Source organism: Falco peregrinus, chromosome 11 (assembly GCF_023634155.1).
Source record: "Falco peregrinus isolate bFalPer1 chromosome 11, bFalPer1.pri, whole genome shotgun sequence".
NCBI classification, from domain to species: domain Eukaryota; kingdom Metazoa; phylum Chordata; class Aves; order Falconiformes; family Falconidae; genus Falco; species Falco peregrinus.
In genome coordinates, this window is record NC_073731.1 from 16,090,989 (window position 1) to 16,116,805 (window position 25,817).

Consider the following 25,817-nt stretch of genomic DNA (forward strand, 5'->3'; position numbering starts at 1 on the left):
AAGAAAACATAAATATGTACCTAAAGGCAAATCAGCACTTACAGTACATGAAGGTGCTGTTGGGAATATGGTTGACATATCTAGAGACACCTTGGAATTTATACTATATAATACCACTTTATGTATTATTTTTGTTATATTACAATATATATTATGTAAATACCGTAAATACCGTTATACAATAACTATAGATTGAAATGTTGCAACTATGGAATATCATCTATACTAAGAGGATTCAAAAACTTCATCATCATCATCCATATTACAAAGACTACTTTTGATATTGTAGTTTAATTTTATACTGAGTTTGAAGAAACCAGCTAGGGTCCAAATGAGTTTTATGAAAACAGCAGGTTTATCTATTGGAAAGTTCTTCGGGATAATCATCAATTGGTTTTCAGATGTTAATATTTTAATTAAAGTATGTGTGTAAGTAGCAATCACTAACTGGATTTTTATTTCCCAAAAGAAGTAGTGTGTATCTTTATCTTTCAAGTCCAAGTCCCTCTCACTTGTGTGTAATACATATGTCTGTATAATGAAGGGGAACTGAAGATCAAAACTGGTTGACTAGACTATCTCTCCCATTTCAAATTTTGCCTGATTGACAGAATTTTGGTTGGATCTGTCGGTTTTCAGCAGCATCTGCTCAGTACAGTACTCTTCTTGTGTATTTGCAGGCCTCTGGGAGCCTGTAAAGCTTTGTGCACTGTTGCAAGGAGCTGCAGTATGATACAGGTTTTCACCATCAGTGTCAGCTCTCTAAAATGTTGTTTTCACCACTTTTCTGTTTCCTAATCCTTGCAAAAGAACTGTTACCCGCTGGCCTGTTTTCCACTCTTGTCCTGCTCCGTGCACTTTAATTATTCTTAATGCCTCTGTAGATGACTTACCCATCTGTTGTGAGTTCTGCAATTAATTCTTAATTAAATGGGATTAAATACTGTGTCTCCAAGGAATGCTGGAGCATATTTCTATCTAAAAAATGGGAGGAAAGAAGAGTCTAAAGGCATCGACAAGGGCTGTTCTACTTGAGTTTAAGTTAAGGTGGTTTTCTTAGCAAATGCCACAATATGAGTTTTTGGGTGGAGTTTTGAGTTTTCTACCTCTTATTAGTAACAGGGGATTTACCTGTCTTTGCCTCTGAATTATATTTAATGCTTGCTGACCAAACCTTCAGCCTCTAACCCCCTGACTGAATCGTGTCTCATAATTTTTAAAATAATACTGATGTTTGTAGTGTCTCGTATTATGAAAAGGAACTTGACTCCTTTTTCCCTAACAGTATCTTTATATGACATATATAGGACCAATTAGAAACATATACTAGGTGTAAGAGCTGGGAAGGCTTGGGAATACAACCAGTGATCACAATTTACTTTGTTGTGTTGCCCTTTTTATTTGTGTGTGTGTTGTTTTTTAGCAGTGTTCTCCGTCAGGGTGTCTCTAATGCTGTGCGGAGCTTTCTTGGCTTTTACATTGACAGTGTGGTGCACAAAAACCAGTTGTTATCCAAAAAGTACTAATCCTCAAGAACACTGTGTGTGGCAACCTAGGCATCATGAGATTAAAGAAGCTTTTGCATCTTTGGCTATTAAGGTTAGGCAGTCTTAATATTAAGTTCCTGAAATTATAGAGGCTAAAATTCTTAGTTTAATTTTTGTTTGCTCTTCTACAGTAAAATTCACTGATGATTTGTCTTCAGATAGTATAAGGTGATAAAGCTTCTATATGATCTAAGAAGGAAGAATGACTAAATGCATTCCATACTACTTTTAATAAAGAATTTTGATAGTCATCAAATAAATATGACAGGAATGTTGGGGCATACACCTTTACCACAGATTAGAAAAGAAATAAAAAGGACATTGTATGTTTTTCAGTAGAGCTATTGTACTTCTGTTGGCATTTCTGAATGTTTGCTATGGATTTAGATGGTTCTAAGCAGTAGATTTTTAGGAGTGGTATAAAAAAATGAGCCTTAGACTGGAATTTTGGGATATAAACACGTGAGGTTGGAGGGAGTGTTGGTGGTTTTGAGTTTCATTTTAAAATTCTTTGGATAGAATAACCCTCATCTCTTGACTTTAAGGATTAAGGTGGTAAATGCTTGAGCTCTTGTTTCATTGTGGCCTCTTCAACTGGCACAGAACTTATTTTTGGATAAGATCTTACCAGAGCCCAAATAATTTAAAACTGCTTGTCCTGGGAATACTTTCAAGTGATGGTTGTAGAAGACTAGTTGGTAGGAAAACAGTGTTGAAATCTAGGGCTATCACAGGCCTCCTTATCATCATGGCTTCAGTCCTATAAAATATCAAAGTGGCTTAGAAGGAAGGGGATATTTATTTTTTAGTCTAAACAAAACAGAAGAAGAGTGAATTCAACAGAATAGTAATTTCCAAATACATTGGTAAAGAGAAAACCTTGATGTTAAGCTCACTAGAACTGCCTTTCTAGAGGCTTTTAGAATACTCTGGGAAGGAGGATTAATTTTACAGAAAAATACCGTCTACTATACCTATACTTAGAAGCTAATGCATTATTCCAAGCAGCAAAACTAAGTGACTTGCCTGTTGTGGGTTTTGTAGGTTTTGGGATTTTTTTTGTTGTTGGGTTTCTTCCTGACTTTTTCTCTTCGGTAACATTTCCTGTTTCCTGTTGTGGCTGGTAAAGAATCTGAACACTTATAACTAAGTATCTGTTGCTGACCATGACTTTTTCATTGAATAATAACTGGTTTAGTTTGTGTGGTTTATTTACTGTGAAGGAAACTTTTTTTCCAACAAGTCACACGCAATCCCAACTGTAAGATACATCAAACACTCAACAAAGGAATGTTCTACCTGTCTCCTACTTGGAATACATATTTCATACGGCTGAAATGTATCTGAAATTTAATCTGCTGTATTTGCTCAAGGAACTTAGCTAAAATCTTCTGAGAAAGAGAAGAGTTCATATTCAGCTATGGTTTCTTGCATACTCAATTCCATATGCCAGATTCCAACTGTAGGTCTCAGTGCAGCTCATTTAAATAGGGCAGCATGAATTTAAGTGATACATTCAAGGATATTCCTTTGTCCCAGAACTCATCAAGTTGATGATTCTTTGATGTTTTAGTAGGGAAACCATTGTGGCACATCTTGTGGTATAGCATTAATCACCTTATGTAGAGTAATTCATACCACTGCTCCGAGTGTCAGAGCATTAATTCTTGCTTCCCTGGCTTTCTTACATAAAATATTGACTACTTAGATGAAGATATGCAAACCAGTGTAATATTTCTCCATGAATAAAGAGGTGCAGATCATTTATCAGGAGCTAGAGTCAGCTTCAGAAATTAACTTTCAACACTGGGTATTACTGTTCTGACAATTCTCTGTGAAGGTAGGACAACAAATAATCTTTAAAAGACCTTGTTACAAGTCGTTACATTTCAGTGTGACTTTTGTGTGGACCATGTTAAGTAAAAGGATCAGCAAATGGAAAATGTTACGTTTTAGAGAAGATAGAGGCCAAGCTTCTGGGTTGGGCCCCTTTGTAATTATGAGAGGTTCTGTATGTTAAGGAAACTCAAGCAGGAGATGATGTCCATAGCCAGGGCATTATCTGTGGCTTTCCATTGAAATAAGGATGTGCATAGACTGCTAAGTATACCAAAGTTTGATTTGCCTTAGGAGTTTGGTCTTTTACTGTTTATACTACGAAGTAACTGCCTCCTTTCAAATGGACATATGAAAGATTTTTGCTCAGTTGCTCAGCCTATTGAAGTTATTGAAAGCTCTTGTGCAGCCTAGCCAGAGTAATTTGGCAAAAAGACCCACAAAAACCTGACTGGGAATACTGTCACTTTCCATCACTTCTAGACCAGTAAGATTAAAAACATCTCTAGTGAAGTATAATAATTTAGGAAAAGTACTTAGTATTGCTTTTAGGGACATTTACCATTAGATCAGCCTTTTATTTTTCATGTTAAAGAGTATTTATGCTTTCCCTAAGTATTTCCAAATCGCCCATTCTACTAAAAGAAAAGATTGTAGAGTATATGCAGGATCAGAAATTTTTGTGTCTGTTGAATAGCTAGCAACAGTGTTATTTTCATGGTATTTGAGAAATGTGCCTGAGACTGTGACCTGTGATACCTTGACAGAAACTTCCACTGAATATTAACTGATGCTGTGGAGATAGTTTGGAACTTGCAAAGGATTTTTTGTGTGTTGCTTTTTTTTCTGTGCTTCATAGAATTGGCCTTATGTAATGTATGCCTTAGAAATTACTTGAAAGTAGATAATCATATCTATAGCTGTTAAGTTCATCGACAGCTATTAAAACACCCTACCATGGGTACTCCTTTTTTGCTGTTCTCACCTACTAAAAAATCTTATTTTCTTGTTTCTCAAAGTGATTTTTATTTTTATTCTCAGTGAGGGTGGTGATGCTTACTGTTCTTGCTAAGCCCTACCTAGATGTAACTAAAAAAGTAGTAATACAGATCATTAAAACATTTTTCAGCTCTGGTTCTGTGATTCAGCATGCTGCATTCCCTTTCGTGTTGGCATCATTGGCAGGTTTAATAAACATAATTTAATAACATCCATCATGAGTCTTTCAGTGAAATGCGAAGTAGTATTCTACCAGAAGAAAACCCAGTCCATGCATTCTTCCTGGACAAAGCAAGATGTGAACTAATCTTTTTTGAAACTTGCTTTCTAGTCAGCACTGCACACATCTGATAGTATTTCTATCTAAATTATGTTTCTGTAGATTGTTTTGCATGGTGCGCTCACAAGACATCGCAGAAACCTTTCTGAAGTGAATATAGGGCATCTGTTGCTTCCCTTTCATTGGCAAGGCCAGTTATCTAATTTCTGTGATGATACTGGAAGAATGTAGTGTATTCCTGTTGAATCTATGTAGGCTGTTAATTGCTACTATGTTAGATTCTAGGTGCATATAAGTGGTTTGCTTATGTTTTCTAGTATTTTTGTGGAAACTTCATTTGAAGTTAATTGATCTGTAGTTCTGTGGCTGCTTCTTTTTGATAAAGCTAGATGTGGGCACAAATTTGATTAAATAGTAAATGTAGCTCACTGAATAAAACCAGTGCATGTGGTTTCCTTAACATGCAAGTGTAATGAGAAAAAAGACCATAGAGCCAGTGTCTGAGAAAAATGGTTTTCTGAAGCTTGTTGAGTATGGTAGTGAGAATTAACATTGCGCCACTTGCCCTGATGCCTCTTCTGTGGTAAGACAGTTACTGTGTTGTTTCTGGTAAGGTAGGATCAGAATTTTTGTACTTTCTGGCCTACCCATCTTTTTGCTTTTTGCTCTGTATGAGTCCCCATAAACATGTCTTTTGTTTCATTATATTGTCAGTGGTTTGTATGTGAGCTTTACCAGTGATCTGATATATGAGCTTAGGCAACTTATTTTACCTTTGTGTACCTCCTTTTCACTGTTTTTGTCTAGAGTTGTCCAGTTTAGCTTTGAGCTTTAAGTGGCTTGCAACAAACTTAGCTCTTGTGCTGGAGCTATAAACAGTTCTCAATTATATAAGGTTGGCAAGAAGACTTCTGGGTTATCAGAATCCCCAGATACTGAAAGCGATGAACTGCTAAGGGCTTCCAGTATTTTTGCTACTGGGACCTGCTATATGCCTACCAGCCCACAGTGGTGAGAACTCCAGGGACCATTCCTGAAACAATTTGTGTTGATGTTTCTTCTTTTGCAGCTGAGATTTGTGGTTCTTTGTTATGCAAAGATTTTGGTACACGACTTGAAAGGTATGAAAAGGTTTGTCATCTGTGGCGTAGACATGAAGGTTGTTCAGTAACATTTGTGTTCATAAAGTGCCTGCTCAACACTGTGAGACCCAACTGCTGTTGTAGTGTTCCACATATACAGGAGATACGGAATAGTCACAGATCATGAATGTACATGCTTAGTTGTCGTAGTGTCAAATACCTGATTCTGAAACCTGCTCACCTGAAAGCTTACTGTGAGACTTTTACACAAGGGAGAAATTAAAGATTAAAATAGGTAAAAATGACTGAATGTTGGTGTATTAAAACTAAGATTCATCCCAGATATCTGGATGGCAGGGATAGGGAGCATATAACCATGTTACTGTGGCATAGATAGAGAGTTGTGACCTGCAAAATTGTATACAAGTAGAGAATTTAATGGCTTTGACTGACTATATGGTATTATTCTAATAACGCTCTCGAACCAGGACATCTTGGCGTATGTATTTTATTGTGTTAAAAAGAGAAAGAAGATAATTGGCAGAGATTGTAATGTTTTTTATGCTGTTAGAACTGCTGATCAAAAGAGAATGGGCCTCCTGCATCTTTCCCACCTTTTCTTCTTTACCAGAATTGTAAGGATGAGTGTTTCTAATATTCACAACATATTTACTATGTCAGTTATTTGTACCCTGTAGAATAATGTTAGTGTTTGCTACCATCTGTAACTGCTTAGGACATTCTTCTCTTGTCTTCATTTTTAGCTGTACATCCTTGACCCCTGGACCTAGCTGTGATCGGTTTAAACTACATATCCCTTATGCTGGAGAAACACTCAAATGTAAGTTAAAACTATTGCTGTTGCATCTTGGCCTTTCTTTCTGTTCTGTATTGCGTTACATTTTCCAATGTGTCTAATTTTATGAGTTTTGAGATACCTGTGTGTGTTTTTTCTTAAAGCTTCAGCTCTAAGAACATGCAACTGTAATAATATCTAATTTTTTAAGATAAGATTGCGGCCTTCCTTGATATTACCAATTTGAAAACATGAGTCCTGAAAGCCGAGTCACCTCCCCCCCAGTATTTATAATAAATTGTTATGAAAAAACAATCTTATGACCATTTTTAGACTCACTTATGATTTGTATATGCTTTTTGTTGTTTCTTTCTTTCTCTTTTAGGAAGAATTCTTTATTAAGCTCCCATAAAAGAAGTCAGTCTGTTATTTTGTTAGGCATCTCTAAACAACTAAACATTAACTGGTGTAATTGACAGATTAAAGAAACATGACTGTTTTTTTCTGATTTAGTGGTTAAATCCTCCTTACCCTTGGAGGATCTGTAGATAGCTGTCTCATTTGCCCACTTTTCAATTAGTCTGTGTTTTGTTGCAAAGGATTAGAATAAAATTTGCTTTTGTATGTTTTTAGAAGGTAAAAAACCAGTTTTCTAAGCACCTGAGTTGCTGAAAAATGGTAAAGTCATGTTGGTTTTTATTTCTTAACAAATATGAAATATGAGAGAGGATGAAGAATTTCAGGTGAACTAAATTTCAAAGCCTGGCAATTTTAGATTTAGGGCAGCACTGGTGAGACCACATCTGGAGTGCTGTGTCCAGTTCTAATCTACTAAGTACCAGAAAGGCATGGAGATACTGAAATGTGTCCAGAAAAAGACCACAAGGATGCTTGAGGGACTGGAGCATCTGTTGTACAAGGAGAGGCCAAGAGAGCTGGGGCTTCTCAAGAAGAGAAGGCTCAGGGCAAATCTTATCAATGTGTATAAATACCTGATGGGGGAGTGAAGATACAAGAGCCAGGCTTTTCTTAGCAATACTCACTGAAGGAAATAGTCGCGAACTGCAATACAGAAGATTCCATTTGAATGTAATTAAAAAGCCTCTTTTGCAAGGATGGTCAAAGAGTGGAACAGGTTGCGCTCAGAGCTTGTATATCTCCGTCATTACAGACGTCCAAAACCCAACTGGACATGACCCTTAGCAATGTGCTCTTGCTGACCCTGCTCTGAGCTGAGGGACTGCACTAGGCAGTCTCCAGAGGCGCTGTCCAGCCTCAGGTGTCCTGTGAGTCTGTGAAAATAAGCTGAGTGGAGGAGCAAGTACTTCATGTCAACAGAAATGGTGAATATTTAAAACACCGCTTTGATGCAGTCTAAATGGATACTATCGTACAAGTGATACAGCTCTCTGTGATGTTTTGAATATTAAGAATGTTGTTCTGTTCCTTCTGTAGTAGTTTTTCTTGTCATGTAGTGCACTGGAAGCCCTTCTCCTTTATGAACAGAAATCACCACATTTAAACTTCTTATCACTGGAAGTACATTAAAGCTTCCATTTGGCCCCTATAAGAAAAGTTGTATTTTCATGAAATTGTTCTGGAAGTTTGCTCATGTGCCTGAGAGAGGAGCTAGGCTCATGTATCAGTCTATGATGACTATTTTATCTATTCTAGAAGTGTGAAATCATGGCTCAAGAAGCTTTCTAATTGTTCTTTTCCAAAGACAAAAAATGGAGTAAGTCCTAGCTAGCAATTATTTTAAGAAAAAAAAGGGAAAAGGATGTGGCTCTGCATTTATTCAGAATTTTTAGTAAGTAATGGCCAACTGCTCTACCAGGTAGAATGTTTGTTCTTATTTAAATTTTTATCTTTTAAAAAATGTGATACTATATAGCAAACTCAACATGTTGAGTCTTGATATGTCGTGCAATGTGTAGTAGATTCTGCTTGAGGCTTGTTAGCTGACTGTGATCAAGATGCAGTGAAAAGAAGCTTAATTGGATGACGTTGCTTTAGAGATAGTATCAGATTTTCTGTGGGACTGTAGTAACTCTCTACAGGGCCCTATTAGCACGTCCTGAGAGCTTTAAGTCTTTACTTGTTTTTAAGTGGAGGCAGAAATTGTTCCTGATTCATAAAGGAAAATAAATAGATTAAAATGCCCATGTGCAAGGATATAGGCGTACAGACTATACTAACATTCTAAATGTCCTGTTAAAGTAGCTAGAATGTTAAAGTACCTAGAAATATGATTATGGACTGTGCATTATATTTCAATATTGAGAAACCAAGTTTCCTACCCCCCCCCCCCAGTTCTTATATTTTGAATATCACAAAAGTGGTTAAACAAAACAATTATAATGTTATTCACAAAACTCAAAACACATCTTAACCGTGCTGTATATTTTAACATGACCAAGTGAAGGTGGTGTAAACAAGTGTATCTTTTCCACAGGTACCTAATAATAGCAGTGAGTTCAGGTAATAGTCCTCCACATTTCAGCGTTACATATTTGAAAATGCTGTGAATTATTCAGTCTCACAGCATGTGGAATATTGATGTAAGCAGATTCAATAAAGCTTTAATAATTTTGGTTTTAGAACTGTAATGATGGCAGGGGAAGACAGCCATGGTGTGCAACCAGAGATTTGTAGATACTTTGTTGTAGGCTGTTGCTAGATATGTTATCTTTCAAGGGCAGAATATTTCTGCAAAGGAAAGTTGCGAAATCTGCCAGAATACAAAGATTGGCTGAAAATGTTCAGGATCTCTAGAGTATGGTCTTCATTATGTGGTACCAAATACAGGCTGAAGTGTGTAGTTCCTTTGCGGTTTATGTTACATCCTCTTTGCAACAGATCAGATCTTTGCATATCATCAATCATAACCGCTGCCACTGCACAAATGCCCTAGTATGAATCCTCATGTGTTGAAAACTGTTGGTATGCTGCTTTAGGGAAGTATAAATGCATAGTCACAGTCTGTTTTCCGAAAGACCAGAAAGTTCACAGTTGCTTGAAAAAGGAAAGGAGAAGGTGTACTTGCAGGCAAAACAGTGACTGACTACCTGTAGTGTGAAATAATTGTTTTGTTAGCTTTGGTAAGATCAAACATCTTTGGAGTTAAGAATGGCTTGTTGGTTATTTAATATATTTTCTTGAGATCCAGTTAGCTATTTCATTGTTTTTTTCAGACGTCATGCTCACCTTACTCAGAGCTGCTGGAACGTTACACTAAACAGCTGTTACTCAGTTTCAGCCAGGAGCCTTGGAGACTTTGGAGATACCCACAGTTTTGTACCGGAGAAAATGTTGTGTCAGTGTTAAAGATAAATTAGTTTTTCATACCTGTTGTCTTCCATCACACTCCAGAAGTTTTCCAGTGATGCTTTCAGAGAGACTTTTACTTTATTTTCTTCTGTTAGGGAGACAATAAATTTTGAGTGTTTATGGCCAGAATGGTTAGAAAACTTGAGCCTACTCTTGCTAGACTGTCAATTAAAATCTGAGACAACCATATTTTATTAGTTCATCCAGCACTTGACATTGTGGTGTTAAACTTAGTGCTTTTCTTCATATCTGAATTTTTCAAAGCTCCTAATAGGAGTTTTAACTCCAGGAAGACTGTCTGTACTATCCTGTTAGAGGTTGAATCTGTGTTCCAGGGACAAAGCTGATTTTAAGTGGTATGCAGAACTTTCCTTTATTTCTAACTGGACAACTGTATCTGCTGTGTAAAGTTCAGTATTCTTTCTGGAGAAGTAATTGTGCATTTTGAGATTAAATGTTTTGTAACTCTTGGAGAGAGCAACTCCTTGCTAAAACATCAAGGCAGATGTCACAGGAGAAATTGTCAGCATAAGCAGAGTTATAAGCTGTAATAGTCTTTATTGAATAATATTAATATTTAAAATACACCGTTAAGAATCAGTTCCGTGGTCATTGAAATTTTATTCCAGCAAACCTTGGAATCTCTTTGTTTTGGTTTTCTTTTTTCACTCAAGCTTTCACTGCTGCTTGCTACTAAGCCTGACTTTTTATTTTATTTTAGATTTATTTTTTTTATTTTATTATGCCTGTGCTCTTCACATTTTCTTTTTCAGGCACTGATGCCTGCCTCCCTCTCTGTCCTTGAGTGCTGTCATCTGGAATTTCACGGTGACTAAACAATGTGTTGCCCTTGCAATGCTACTGTTCTCTGTGGCCTCTTGAACTCTAGTATTTTCATCTTCTGTCTGATTTTCACTGGTTTTATGTGAATTATTACAGCTCTGGATTCTACTGCCACCACTTTGGTTTCCTTGATCCCAAAGTACATTTCTTTTGTCTTGTTTGAAGCTTAGTTTTTCTCTTCTTCCTTCTGATTCTGTTTCTTAGTTTCTTACTGATTTTAGTTATAGTACTTAAAGGAGGAAATCACAGTTTTGCTGCCTAAGTAGTCTTAATAATATTGTCCGTAATATACTGTACAGAATTTCATCTGCTTTATTCCTGTGATGGAACTCTTTCAGTAAGTTCATTTAGTCTTCCTGTGGCTTTCTACTTTAAGGAGGTAATTAAAAATAAACCAAATGATAAATGCAGAGAAGAGCTGGACCTCCTTTTAAAAGCTGCTTTGCAAATCTATTTGCTAAACACTTGTTTATTGTGCCGATAAACAATTATAAAAATGATTTTAAAAGTTATTGTAAGATTTTTAGATTCACAAAACTAGGTTGCTGCAATGCATGAGTCTGTCTTCTGTGCACCATTAGGTTATTTTGCACAGGCTGTGGTTCAGTTGAGGCTCTTACAGGGAATACTTTTTCGTTGCTGTAATTTAGATTGTACTTGGGTGATAATCATTACGTGTATGGTAAGGATCCTTTTGCCCAGTCATGCGAAGTACCAAAGATTTTTCAGCGCAATGTTTCTAACGTTTGGCTGAGTCTTGCTTTACATGGGCGGAGTAATTAATCTTCTTCCTTTGGTAATCTGTTCATTATCCAATGAATGTGCCTAATGGGAAACGCTGAGAGAGGGTCTAATAATTTTATTATATTATTACTTCTTCAAATAAGAAATTTACAACAGTATTTTCCCCTTTTAAATAATCGCTTCCCTCTCACTTTGGTTGTATTCTTTTGACACTTTTCCTTGGATGTTCTGGACTTCCCTCAAACTTTTTGCAGGTGTAAGTCTAAAATAGTTTGTTTCTGCATCAAGAGAAGTGACCTTACAAGTATCTATGTACAAGTGTAGACTTAGAGATTTAGAAGATTTTAGGTTAGGCTTCCACATTGGTAATAACATAGTGCCTTCCTACTTGGCCCTTTCCTTCTTTCTGCTGTATGGGCTGCAGTTACTGGTTATGGTCCAGTCTCTTTGTATATATTTGTCCTTCACTTTTGCCTGTCCTTTTCTCACCTACCCAGTGTCTCTTGTTTGTTGTAACTTCTCCAGTGTTGCTTGTATTTAATTTCTACCAGCATCTTATCCCCTCTTGTATTATCTGTTGATCTTTGTCCTCTTCAATTCTAATACCAAAATTTCTGAGAAGGCAGTTGCCTGGCTACAGAAGTGCAAGTGATGAAGATTGACCTGCTGCGTTCTTGTTCAGCTTGGTGTCCAGCTCATTTACTTTTACTCTGTTTGCCCACAGATTTGCCCACTTTACAACAGAACCTAATTTCTTTTGCTGTACCCACTTTTACACCTCTTCCCCCCCACACCTCCAGCAGCATTTTTCAGTTGAAGTTAAACAAACAAGCAAAACAAAAGCCATGCCTGCAACCCTTTGCCCAAGAACCAAGTAACTGTCCTGCACATCCTTCCTATACCTTTTTTTCTTTTATTGGCAAAATGGGACTTGATTCACTTGCCTAACTATAGGTGTCGAACTCTGAGGTTCCCTAGGGTATCCTGCTTGGCCTTTTCAGCTGCTGACCCAAAGGATCTCTCTGAAAAACCTTGTGTCATAGCTGCCATAAATGTGCCCTGAGGCACCTCAAATGACACTGAACAGCTTAGTTAAACTGAACCAAACTCATGGAGAACAGGTCCTTTGCAGCTTTGCATGTAGTGGAGTAGCTAGGATTTCTTCTGGAGCATCACAGAGGTACAGAGAAGGGTTGGGTTTTTTTAATGCAATCAAATACCTTTTTTCCAAACTGTCTTTTAATAAAGAGATTTCTTTGAGTCTTTAATACTGACTTTTCTGCCTTTCCTGTTCTGATACCTTGATTTGCATGTGAAGTCAGAAATTAAGCTCAAAAGTGTCCCGGCTTCTTGCTACCAGATGTTGTCTCTAACCGTCAGGAATATTTCTGACTTCTGCTAAACAACCTGTAAAAAGTTGAAGCTACACTTGGTTTACTGTAATACGGTTATTGTTTATGGTCCGATGAGCAAAGATCCCACAGTATTTCCAGATACCGTTTGAGGGCAGAAGTCCTGCTTCAACAGATGAGTTTGAGGAGCTTCTGAGGTTTGATGATCCTCTTCTACTTGAAAGGCAGCAGCAACACCATAGCAAAAATTGCCATAGAGCGAAAATCTGTAGGGCGGAATCCAGTGACAAGTCACAGGTCTGTGTTTAGTTCGCTTAAATCCTTTCATATTGCTGCCTGCGCTGACTTAGTGTCTTGGTTGCAGATGGTAGTGAATAGCTGGTTATTACTTGACCTGTAAAGACAATTCACAAAGGCTGGTTTAGGTAAGAATTTGTTTATAGAGGGGACTGATCAGTGGTTTTTTTCTACAATTTGTGTAGCTACTAGGAGATAGGTTAGCATTCTGAATAGATGAATAATACAATTCTACTTGCTATCTTTTCCTTGTTAATATTCAACAAGAGCAGTTTATTTTCTCAAAACTGATTCTGCACATAGGATTGGCTGCTCCAACACTGTTCCCTATTATCTGTGAATGTGTTTCATGATCAAGTAGCATTTGGATTTTTTGTTCGTTAAAAGCCAGATGGGTTGATTTCCTTCATATGATGAATTCCATTCAGATTGGTCTTATTCCAGGGTGCAGTGCGCACACATGTTTATTCTACATACTTAGTGCTGATTTAGAAATTCTTGGGGTCAGAAAAAACTGAAGAATATAGATATCCTTTTCAAAAGTTTAGGAAGGTATGTTGCTTCCTAATTTTGCTGCCTTTGGGTAAACAGGGATGTTAATGAATGCTGTGGCACTTTTAGTATATCTTTCAGTACTACCAGATTTACAGTATGGTTAAAAAAAGAAAGAAAAATATCCCAAAAAGGAAGTCATCAGGAGAGGAGAAGCTGTATATAGGATAGGCCAGTAGAGAGCCACTGTAAGGATTTAAGAAATTTCTCAGTTTCAGAGCTAACGCCTAACTTACTTGCAGTCAACCCTTAGCACTTTGTTAGACTTGCTTATGCATTTTGATAGATGAGAAAAGAACAGTGTGTGTGTGTGTTAAAAGAACTAATAGATTTAAGTATTAATATTTCTATCTTTTTGTCTATTGGGAGCATATTAGCTTTTCTTCTGAAATCCTGTGAAGTAAAATATTTCAAAATTTAATGCGTTTTGCCTGAGGAGAAAAAAAGGAAGAGAAAGTAATATTCTTGGATAATGAAAAGCAAAAGATGTATAATACTTTTTTTTCCCCTACTAAATTTATCTTTGACTCCATGGCTTTAACTTTATTGAAGTAATTCTAAATTCTGTAGTAGTGTTTAATTGGAAATTTAATCTATTGATATAATTATTGGCTAGTGTATCTACAGAAATGAGATAAATATGGTCTGAGTGCGAAGTTTTTCCTTGCCTTGTTCTTACAATGGAATGGTCAGGTAGGGCTGTGGGATGCCACACAGTTTTCTTTCTCTCAGGAGAATAAAGGCAAACAGAATTGAAACACATGAGGAACTACATATTCATGTGCTGGAGATGCAAGGAAAAGGGTATTTCTTTCATTTAGGTGAGAAGGGGAGGGAATGCACTCTATATTGATTTTTTTTGGGTTTGGTGGTTTTCCTTTCAAAATTATAGTAGTAACCATTCTCAAACTCTAAGCACAACAATTTTGCAGATGGCTTTATTGGTTAAAAATGTTATGGTTTTACCTCAGCACAATTATATTTGGAGAGGGTAAGCCACAGGTAGTATTGTGTAAGTTTTAAATAAAGTAGTTAAAAAAACTGATCTTTCTGCTAGGTCGGGACAGACTGGTGGCTTGTGATTCAAAATATTTAATACCTTATACTTTGTAAGTTCACTGCAGAGGCTGGTGTTAATATTTATGTGAAATAAAACCAGATTTGCTGTTGTGTTGGCTATTGTGATTGTTTAAATATCTTTTATTTGAGTGTAAAGAAGCATTTTTTTATTTATGCATCATAGCCCTGCCAGGCAAACTGTTAACTGCAGTTTTAATTTCTCTGGTTTATAGTATTTAATAAGAACAAAACTCAGATTTAGGATTTATTCCCTTAATCTTTAGTCTGATTTGTAATTGTGTATTTTTGCTGAGAACATGTAACTTATGACGTAGTTGTGCATAGGGCAAAATCTTGGTGCCTAAGCTTTCTAGAGTCAAAGGTGTTACTTTTCCTGTCCTAGTACAGTAAATTAAGTAAGACATAAGAGAAACTATATGTAATGGGAGAGCACAGAGTGGAAAAGTTAGAGCGCCCAAGGGGTCACATGGGTGCATGTCTAACATGGATCAAAAAAGGTTCTTTTGTTCTTTCCTTTTAGTCTTTGGCTTCATGGCAGAAGTGAGACTTACTAGAATAAGATCTGACTGAGGGGATACTTTTTTCCTTTTTAAATATGTGAAAAAATTGTTCTAAGGTCAGATCTTAGCATCTTCAATAGCAGGATGCTGTGTTTAACTGCCAGAATGAAAACCACTGATGATAGAGAAGTACTGTTCTTTCCTAACTGTTTACATTGAAGTAGAAACACCATTTTTAGTTAGTTTGAATATTTTTATTTAAATGTGTGATACTACATTTGTCTTGGCCAGAATTTGGAGTTGAAATGGTTCCTATTAAACTCTCTATTCTTTCTAAGATTTGGGGGTGGCAAGGAGAAGAGGGAGTATGTGCTACTTTTAAAAGCTCCAGTATTTTGAAAATCCGGATCTTAGTAGTTTGCATTTGACTTTAACTTAATATCCAAAACACAGCAATCTAAATGTGGTACTTTTCTTTTTTGTAAACAAGATCACTTCTTTAACTCGGTGTTTTGAGGCAACCCTCAATAGCGTTTGCATTGCCATTTGAGTTATGAAGCAATAATGTATTTCATGTTTCATTGCTTGCAGAGGAGGAAGAAGCTGTGCCTCAGGAATTTGACTTCATCCCCCAAAACATCTGATGCTTATCTTGCTTCTGAATTTTTGTAAAAATTGTATGGATAGCTACATAAAATGTATTTAATGTATATATCAAATTTTGTATTAAAAATGTGTATCATGTGTAGAATATTTTATTCATTTATAAGCATATACGTAAAAGCGCAAACAATGTTTTCATTTATTACTTTTCAGGGGATATAATTTTCAATGCTCACTATCCTGACCTGCCACCAGATTTTATCTTCGGAGAGGATGCTGAATTTTTGCCAGATCCTTCTGCCTTGCATGTAAGCACTTCACTGTTTGAGAATCTTATAACATGCAAAGAGACTTGGCTTTTTTAGAATAGTTTCAGCAATAGGAATTTGCTAACAATGCAGAATAAAGAAAAAAACCACCTTTTATCTCACTGTTATGTGAGTGTAAAGACTTTTTCTTTGAGTGTGATTTAAAGTTGAATCCATAGATGTGTGGTTTTTTGAAAATATTTTAATCAAGACAAGATGACATTTACAATAACTATTCAGAGTATCTTTAAAAGATGTTTATTTAATACCTGACCATCTTAAAAGAGATGTCTTAGCAAATAGGATTGCTCAATTGTGTCTTTAAAAAACATTTGGTCCTAGAAAAAATAGTAAAATTTGGTGTAGTGATGTTGATTTTTCTTTTCCCATGAGGAAAGATAGAATCAGGTTGTATGTTGCTGGAACCGCTGTGTCAAAGAAAGCTATCTGCTTGTACGTGTTGGTGTTATAAAGACAAAGCAATGCCCTTTTAAAAGGTGGGAGGTTCAAAAATAAACAATGAGAAAATACCTTTACTTAGTCTTACTACTATGGAAGAAGAAACACCACAACCTGAAACCAAGAATTTTCTTCACTATTCAAAATCAGCCTCAAGTGGTAAATTGTTTGAAGAAGCAAACAATGGTTATGCTTTTACAATACTTCTCTCTCTCTCTGAAGTTACTAGCAGTTACTATAGCCATATTAAGGTATTTTGGAACCCAGAGTGTTTTTCTCTTTTGCTTTTCCTCTCTCTTTGGGCTCTTTTCTGGGTTGACAGTATTGTTTGTCAATAGGATTTGGGCGTATTTTTTCTAGTAAGTATGCAGTGCCTGTGGTTGTGGTGCAGAGTGACACTGTGTCAGAAAAGTGTGCCTTTGCCACAGAGCTCTGCTGTAATTCCTGCTCGGTAACCCACACAGTAGGTCATGATCTTATTTCTTTTTTTTTCTCTCTAAACTTTCAGCTTTTATTAGAAAGTTGACCAAAAATCAATTTATACTTTAAATATATTTCACTTCATAGGCTGCCTGTAAGTGTAATATGGGAGTCACTAGCACAGTCGTGCACCTAAGAAGTGTCTTGTAGGGCCTTGCTAGGGGATGGGCTCTTTGCATAGTCCTCTCCTGCAGCCTCTCTTGTGCTTTATGAGCATGTCTTCAGAGCCCCCCAAAAGTAAGTCACAGGCTGTTCAGTGCTTGGGGTGCAGGTGTCATGGTGGAAGAATGTGAGGCAGTGGCCACAGAGTTGAATATGTCCTTGACATGTGATGTGACAGATGTGTTGGGTTTTAGTTTTAACTTTAGGCCCTTCATATTAAGTTATATTAAGAAACTACACTGTCTTAAAATAAGTGGTTTGATTAATTATTTTTAGCATACCTAACGGAATTTTAAAAAGGTGAATGTCTCATTTCTTTTCTTCCCCCACCTTCCTGTTAAGCTCACAAACTCCTTCGGGAAGGAGGCGTGGTGCTGCTGAATTTTGTGAAGCTTGTTTATAGAGAAGGTTTAATTTATATGACAATGCTAGAATTGTTTCCACACACTTTTATATATCAGTTCTTCTATTTTCCCCTTTTTGTGTTTTGTTTCACAGTCTTACAACCTCCTGAGAAGTATTCGTACTAACAATCACTTTCTGCAGGTGATGTTAAAGGAAGAAGAACACTTTTTAATGTACTAGAAAGCTGAAATTAATAACAAATAGCAAATTAGATAATAAATAAAGATAATTTGTGGCATCTTGCAGAAATGCTGTTCAGATGGAGAAGCTTGCTGAGAGTGATATGGTACCATATTTCTCATGTGAAAAGAAGTCCCTAGTAATAGTGATCCACAGGGAAACCTGCAAGGATGAAAACATCCATAATTTTCTTTCATTCTTACATCGTTCATTAATGATGCTACTTTGGGGATTCTTGCTTTTCTTCTGCCTAAGTGCAGACCAAACTTCCCATCCTCTTCATTGGAAAGTAGCTTGACGAGCCGTTTGCTCCTTGATACACAATGAGATATTAAACAGCCTATTTTAAAATTAATTAAAAACAAATGAAAGAAGAACAGCTTTCCTTTGGTCATTATGCCTTGCTATAGTATTCACTATGTAAATGTAACCTTTTTTGATAAGGTCCTTGGTCATTCTCCTGCCTTCCATCCTGGTGTTATCAGAGCATGTTATCTCCACCTTGCAGCTATGGTCTATATGGTGTCATGGTGGACATTTTGCTTTTGCATTTGCCTTATAATGTTCAACATGGTTTGTGGAGTTTTTCTTCAGAATGCTATATTAGCAATAACTTGCTTATTATGCTAAGTATTTCAATAATCCCTTTTTTCCACAGATCTCAGAGCTGTTTAGTGAAGATAATTTTAATTGAATTCTAAGATATTAGCAGCCTACTTTAATGTGTTAACATATCTTTCTACTGACTGTAAGTAAAAATAGATTAGCATGTTGAGCATGATTTAACACTCTTGATCTCAAGCAATCTTCAAATACTTTTGATGCAACAGTTCCTGGCAATCCAAACAGAATCAGCCATGCACAAAAGCATGTAGATGGTATTAAATGAGGAGCACAATCTCTTAAGCAATACATTCTGCCAGATCTGTGGGAATTCTGACACTGAGCCTTCCTGTGCTGCTCTCATCTGCCCGAGTGTCTTTCTTTTCCAAGCAGAAATCATCACATGCTGTTACATGGCTTGAGTCAGGCATTATGCTTAGCTTGAAATGGGAACCAGGAACTCCAGATTCCTCAAGCTCATGTGGCTCTAATAGAGGCTGTCAGTAGACCTCCCTAAAGACATTTGAATGGCTGTGCTGCAGATCGCTTCAGTCACTTGCAGCTTCCATGGCTGTAGGCAGACCTTCGAGTCAGGTTTTCATCTAAGCACGGTAACAGGTGTTCAGTTAAGCAGCTGTTAGCCAAACAGCTAAAACAAGATTCCAGAAATACTGCGTCTTAAAAAGTAGATGCTGTAGGTAAAGACTTAATGCTAACTTCACCCCCGCCCCCCCCCCCCCCCAAAGGATTCCTAAATGGTTGGGCCAGTGTTTTAGCAGTGGGGTGATATGTTGGACACTCTTATTATAAGCAGAGCTAATCAACTGCTTTGTTAAATTGGTATTACAATTGCAGAATTCCAAAGTGCTTATTGAAACTCAGCTTTGCTTCTATGTCTTGTGCAAATATTCAAGACACTTCGGTTTGGAACTCTGGTTGAGTCTTAAGTTCAGCACTGCAAAATATATGCTTCATTACGTGACTTACAGAAGTAGTTACTCAGCTGGTTGCAAGGCCTGATTGCGTGCATTCTGATCTTTAGAATGATGAGGAACTTAAGGAGCAACTCAACAGAGGGGCAACCGTTCCTTTTACTTTGGTTTGTCATACAGTTTTAATTACAGTCAGATGGCTATATTCTTTAGGTTGGTGATGCTGTTCATGTTCAAAGCATTAATAGAAATAAACATTAATGTTTTTTCTTTTAAAATGTCCTCACCTATCGTATGCAATTGATACTTGCGTGTATAGCACGCATAAATAAAATCAGCTACTCAGAATGTAAATAGTTCTTCCTTGCTCTAGTGTTTATTCATTTTGGATGACAAGTATTAGAAATGTATTTTAAAAACAACCTGTGATTCACTCTGTTCTGATTAAAAATTCAGTTGGCACAAAACAAGATTAGTGATTGTGTACGGATGAGATTGGAGCTCATTACAATGACGCCAGTTTGAGTAACAAGAATTGTTTGTTATGTTAGCCTAGTTGATTGTTAATGTGAGCCAGTTAATAACTGAAGTGCTTGTGTGAAATGTTAACCCTATTTTTCCAATGATTTTGAGGTATATGTTGTTTGGTGAAGAGGGGACAATAGCAGTATATGTAAGCTAACTGTCAGTTTAAGGTTTTGGGTTTCTCGGCATCCTAGTTCAGGTCTTCAGCCAGTCTCACCAGAATTACTCTGCCCACCCACTGCTGACAAAACGGCTCTATTAGCCTTAGTGGGAATGGAGGCAAGAGGACATTAACATTGCCTGAAACCTAGTAGGTGTTGACTCTGTCCTTGTGGGCTAGTATATATGGGAATACTTAGCGCTGCATTTGTGTGGGAGGAGGGCTTTGCCATCACAGAACTTCAGAGAATGGCCTACTGTGGTTCTCATGCCTGTACGTAGCATTGGGAAGATTATTTCCCCTTGTCTAATTGTTAATACTGAGTACAGTTTTTAGTCATTGTGGAGTTGGTTCAGCTAATTGTGCTACTCGGGTGTATTGGCTGCCATTCTGTATATCTTGTGTAAAGCAATGTTTATTTTAATTTCTTGTATTTGTAGTTATTGGACTCCATACTTACCATTTGGCTATATGATGACTGTCATGAAGACTGTAATGGTTTTTGTGGCCATGTTCAAAATTTTAATCATTATTACAGTCGACTTGCTGAGTTAGCTTTTAATGGGTAGTGAAGAGATCTTTTAAATACCTCCTTCTTCCATAATTGTTCTTCGTATACTATCAGGTGCATGAGACAGATGTTTAACAGCATCAGTTGTTCCTGTGTTAACTACAAAAACCCCCAAACACCCTAATGCCATTTGAACTAGTTTGTTCTAAAAGGTCTGACTGTTGTATTGTTGGCAAAGATGCAGGTTTTACATGTTACAGTTTGAAAGCCCCACATAAGGGCGGTGAGCATGATGGTTTTCAGAATATGACTTCAAAGTCACAGCAGTGAGTTCTTTTTGTTGGGCAAATGTGTGGGTAAGTTCGAACTATATTAGCATTGCTATCTCTTCTGGTTGCTCTGTTTGGGATGGCAGCAGAAGATTTCATTCTTGGACCCCTAACCTACCGCTCTGGTACTGAAAGCCTTAAATTAGTTTTGGCTGAGCTTGGGGAATTTAAGTGAAAGAGAATGCGGTATTGGATGCTGAATTTTATTACAAGTTTTTTTCTTATTTTGAAGTTCTTGGTATTCACATATTTTGTGTTCACTTTTCAGTCATGTTTTGAATTTATATGTTAAGATGTGTTTTACTTATTTATAATCCAGTACTATTTTCTGTTTAATTTTCTAAAGCAAACATGGATTCTGAAAACTGTTTCTTCCTGTCCTTCTGTATTGATCCTACCCATTTTTATGTTTTCCCAGCAGAAGGACCATTTGGCTGGTGTTGGCATTTGTGGTGTATATATACATTTTTGTCCATTTTTTTTTTTTTCAAACAATGGAGAAGTGCCAGTACAGTGTTTCTTTAAGCCAGACCTGAAAGAATCTAATTTTGAATATATTTTACTCCGGTTTTGGTGTCTGAGCTCCACGCAGTCTCCCCAGGAAATCCTCATGTGTTTCCTTGACCCAGCTAACAAGGGGTGTCATAAACCAGGTACCGGCTACAGGTTTTCTGCCATTTATTTCTGTTGTGCTTGTACTTGATTTAAAATGAGAAATCCCCAAAAGAGGATTCTGGCTGGGAATCCTCTCCAAGGGTAGGTACCCTGGCCAGCTTGACTACAGCCTGTGTGAGGCCAGCATTCAGGAGGTCCTTCTCAGAAGTCATACAGTGCCAAGAGCGAGTGTTAGGATTGTCTGTGTAGCCATGTGGTAAAAATGGTGACTATACAAACAGTTCAGCAGAATGAATTCAAGAGGATGACAGAACACAAGTTTTTCCTATCATCTTTCCATCTCATCTTCCTTCAGGGCCTTTCTACATTTAGAAATTACTCCTTTTTCTCCTTGTTTCAGTCTTCTGAATTTCTCTTCAGCCTTTCGCTTTTATTTCTCCTCTTTGTCCAGTACTTTTTAATATTTGTAGGACTGAGAGGGAGTTAGCTACCTTGTACTACTTTGTAATTTTCTATTTGTGTAAAATAACTGTATGTGTTCACCTCACTTTCTTTTTCCAAAATTTCAGCATTTCCCAGCACAATTTACAAACTTGATTTTCTATTTCAACGTGTAAGCAGAAGAGAATATGCTGAGGTCAGAAGTTCTGCTTTAGTTCATCACAATGTTTTGGCTGGATTTTTCACCTAGCAAATCTAGAAATTGAAAAAAATTCTACAGTTTGATACTATTTATTTAATTTTGAGAGAAGAAAATATCTAATAAGACAGGTGTTTTTTCCTTTCTTGCTTAAATCTTGCTAGTGTACAATGCAAAATTAATTCCATTAGTTCTTTGAAGGGCTTGGTGGGGAAACGTTTCCTTTCATTTTTTGGCACAAGCTTCTCTGATAATGCAATTTCTCCCTAGGATATGGAAAATCTAGCATATTAGTTCTTAAAATATAGTATTTCAGTCCAGAAGATACTAATTTAGGAGAACATTAGGAATATGCATGGATCATTTGACTGAAGGATGGAAAAGTGGGAGAAAATGTTTTTCTGCCATACTAATTAATGTGCATATAATGAGAGACTTCGTAATTGTGCACTAGCATTCTATGGGAAAACCCCCACATTTAATAGCTTTCCATTCATAGTGTTATATTATGGGGGAAAAAAAGATAGTTTTAATTTGTCACATGAATTTGACCATCTCTTTCATGGTCATACAGTTAGATGGATCAGAAGGTTGGACTGGAATAACAGGATGCTTAAATCTTAATCTAAAGGCTGAAAAAAATGTTTAGGCTTATGTTTCTTTCAGGCTACGTCTGTTTAGCTTATACCTGAGCCCAGAGCATTGGCCTCTTGATTTTCTGGATCTCCTTTTGAATTCGTGTTGAATTCATCTTGATTATTGATAAATTCACTCATTTCTTAGGTGGGCAAGACTTGCTACTGGGCTTGAGAAAGACTGCTCTCTCCCTGCTAGAACCAAACTGCATGTCTGAATGAGTATTCTTTCTTTTGCTCCTCTAGTGTAAAATTGAGTGGCATATCCTGAAGTTCTGGTAAGTGGAGGATGAGCGCTTATATAGCTAGATATTATTGGTCTTAGCTGAGAGCTGCCATATGAGCGCTAGCAATGTCATCACTTGTTTCAATTACTAGACTTCTTGCACAGCAGGAAGGATCACGGCTCACCTTTGTAGCCACCTTCTTTGACCCTGTGGTCCCTGGAGACTCTGAAAGCTAGAGATGGGACAAATCCTGGCTGTGACAAAGAGCTGAGCAGACTGTCAGTGAGCCAGTACACAAACCAAAGCCTAGGCTATGCCTAAACTTGTACTTTTACATATGGTCAAACCTCTGTTATGTAGCTTTGCCAATATATTTTCTTTTGATGCTGGCCAGCAGGGGACCCTTGCATGACTGAAATCTGAGTGCATTTCAGACTTGGTTGTTTTGTTTCTTAACCCTGTCCTGGTTTCAGCTTTATTTAATTTTGTGTTTTATTTAAATTACTGGTCCAGTTAGATACTTTCTATTTCCATCTTCTTCCAGTTCTCCAGGGTGTTTGCTAAGTTTATGTGCAAACTGTAACTTTAATAGTGTTAGGCAATCAGTCTCCTTATGGCACTTGCCCCAAACGTTTCAAGATTTCCTCTGGAAGCCCATTTCAACATCTGGTGGTACTCTGGGCTACTTCATTCCGTAGGCCATGAGAATATCCCATCGGAGGTACGGTCAGTTTATATTAGTACCCTGTACTAATACACCTTGCATTAAGGATAAGTGAAGTCTACCAGCATGAATGAGAGAAAAAGTGTAAATTGTGAACTGTGTGGTTATATTAGATAACAAACTGGGGGTGAGAAGGGCCTTGGAATATTCTTTGGAAGCTGGAGTCACTTAATCTGCAATGATTCTTGTAGGCAGTGTCTCTGTGACTTCCTCCGTCCCAACATCAGTTGTTCATGTTGCTGGATATTTTCACAAGGGCAACTGACAGTCCATGAAGACTTTGTGAGAAGGATAGTTTTAGGAAGCGCTTAGAGGAAACCATGGAATTTGCTTACTTTTTTTCAATATCTCATACTGCTGTTAACACTATGAATGCCTGTCTGTCAGCCAAGTTTTTTTTGTGGCCGGTCAGGTTGATCTAGTAATGCCCTAGTCTCCTTCACTGTGTCTTTCCAGTATATTTTGCAGACATCAGTTTTTCCTCCAGGAGACTGTTCAGGTGGATGTTGTTGTATTGGAGGAAAAATACATGCTGCAGCGTACTTCAGATTGCCAGTTGCCAGACACTGATGACTAATTGCCTTCATGTATATATACTATACTTGCTTTGCAGAAAATAAAGACCTTGCTAGGGGTAAAAGTGGTGTCATGATTTCTAGCATCTCATTGACTTTCAAGACATCATTTGTTTAAACCAAAAATATAGTGTTGGGTATCCCAGGCTGGACATATAGAAGCAGAATATCTTTTATTTGGAAATCTGGGAGCACAATAGTAATGTTGGTATTGGTAATTCTTTAATATGAACCAGCAACCTGATAATATAGTTATGAGTATTTTTTTGCTTCAGTTAATTAAAATATAATCATACTTTACTTGAGCAACGTCTTATTAAAATTTGGAAAAAAATTATTATTAGAGAAACTGAAAGAATATTAAAGGATTCTGACCTTGATGTGTAGTGGTACTGGCACAATACGCTCAGTTTCCTCACAGGAGCTGTAGAACAGTAAGAAATGGCTTCGCTTGAAGGCAACAGCTTGTTAGCTGTCTAGAAACACATTTACAAGGTTTTCTTGTTTGGGGGGTGGGAGGAACAGCGGCGGGGATGTTGGTGGGGTTTTTTTTGTTTGTGTTTTGTTTGTTTGTTTGTTTGTTTTTTAAGGGAAAAGACTGAATCTAGCACAGTCTTCCTGAATTGAGAATACATTTAAATTCAGTGTGGTATGCCCATAGAATTCAAGTTGTTGAGCCATGTTAATTCATATTTCTGTAGAGAAAGTTGGTCACTGCTTATGAATATGCAAGCAGAACAGACTTTTAAATTAACTGATTACAGAAGGTCAGTTGGAAATAATCATTCTGTCTGAATAATGCAGTTTCATATTTGATTAACTTCTAGACTGTGAATTCTGTTATAATTTATAATTGTACTTTTCTCCAATGGGATTAGTTGTTTGGGACCCTGCAGGTTCTTTCCTTGAGAAGATATTGTTGGGGAAAAGAAACATCTTTGCACTGAGGGTAATTTTGAAAAGATATATTCATTTCCCCAAATGAATGAGGGCTCAAGCTTTTTTTTTTTTTTTTTCTTCTTTTCTTACTGGTCTAAGTTTCAGCCTGTATTTGTTTCAAACCTCTCTGTTCTATCATTCTTTACATGCTTTTATGCCTGTGTTCCCTTGCTATCTTTCAGCTCAGATCCTCAGGCATATCTGCTCTTTTTTAAAGATAACTACAGAAATATAGTTCAAATTTAGTCAATATCTTGTGTCTTTTGTTTGCAGTATTAGTATTCATACAGTTTTACTGAATTTTGCTATATACCTGTCTCCCAGAAATGCAGCTTTTACTTGCATAAAGGAACCAAATGAGTGTTCTTACGTTGCTTTTTTGAGAAGAGATAACTAATTTGCATTAATCTGTTATATTAGAGAAATAATTTTGATTTCCAGTGTCTTATGATTTACATAATGGTATTTTGTAAATGTTCTAGTGACTGTATTTTCAAGGCCTGATAAACTCTCTTGTAGTACAGATGTGAAAATAAAGATGGAAATACTACTTAGCCAGTGAGATCT

At 36.9% G+C, this 25,817-nt stretch overlaps 1 protein-coding gene across 3 annotated transcripts in view; it reads left to right on the forward strand.

Annotated features, from left to right (window-relative positions):
* The window catches only part of BABAM2 (BRISC and BRCA1 A complex member 2), a 170,342-nt gene that overhangs the window by 15,375 nt on the left and 129,150 nt on the right, over positions 1-25,817 (forward strand). For all 3 annotated transcript variants that reach the window (XM_055816664.1, XM_055816666.1, XM_055816665.1), the window contains exons 3-4: positions 6,509-6,585; positions 16,055-16,149. In XM_055816664.1, the coding sequence (XP_055672639.1) occupies positions 6,509-6,585; positions 16,055-16,149 (172 nt within the window). The remainder of the gene's footprint in view (positions 1-6,508; positions 6,586-16,054; positions 16,150-25,817) is intronic.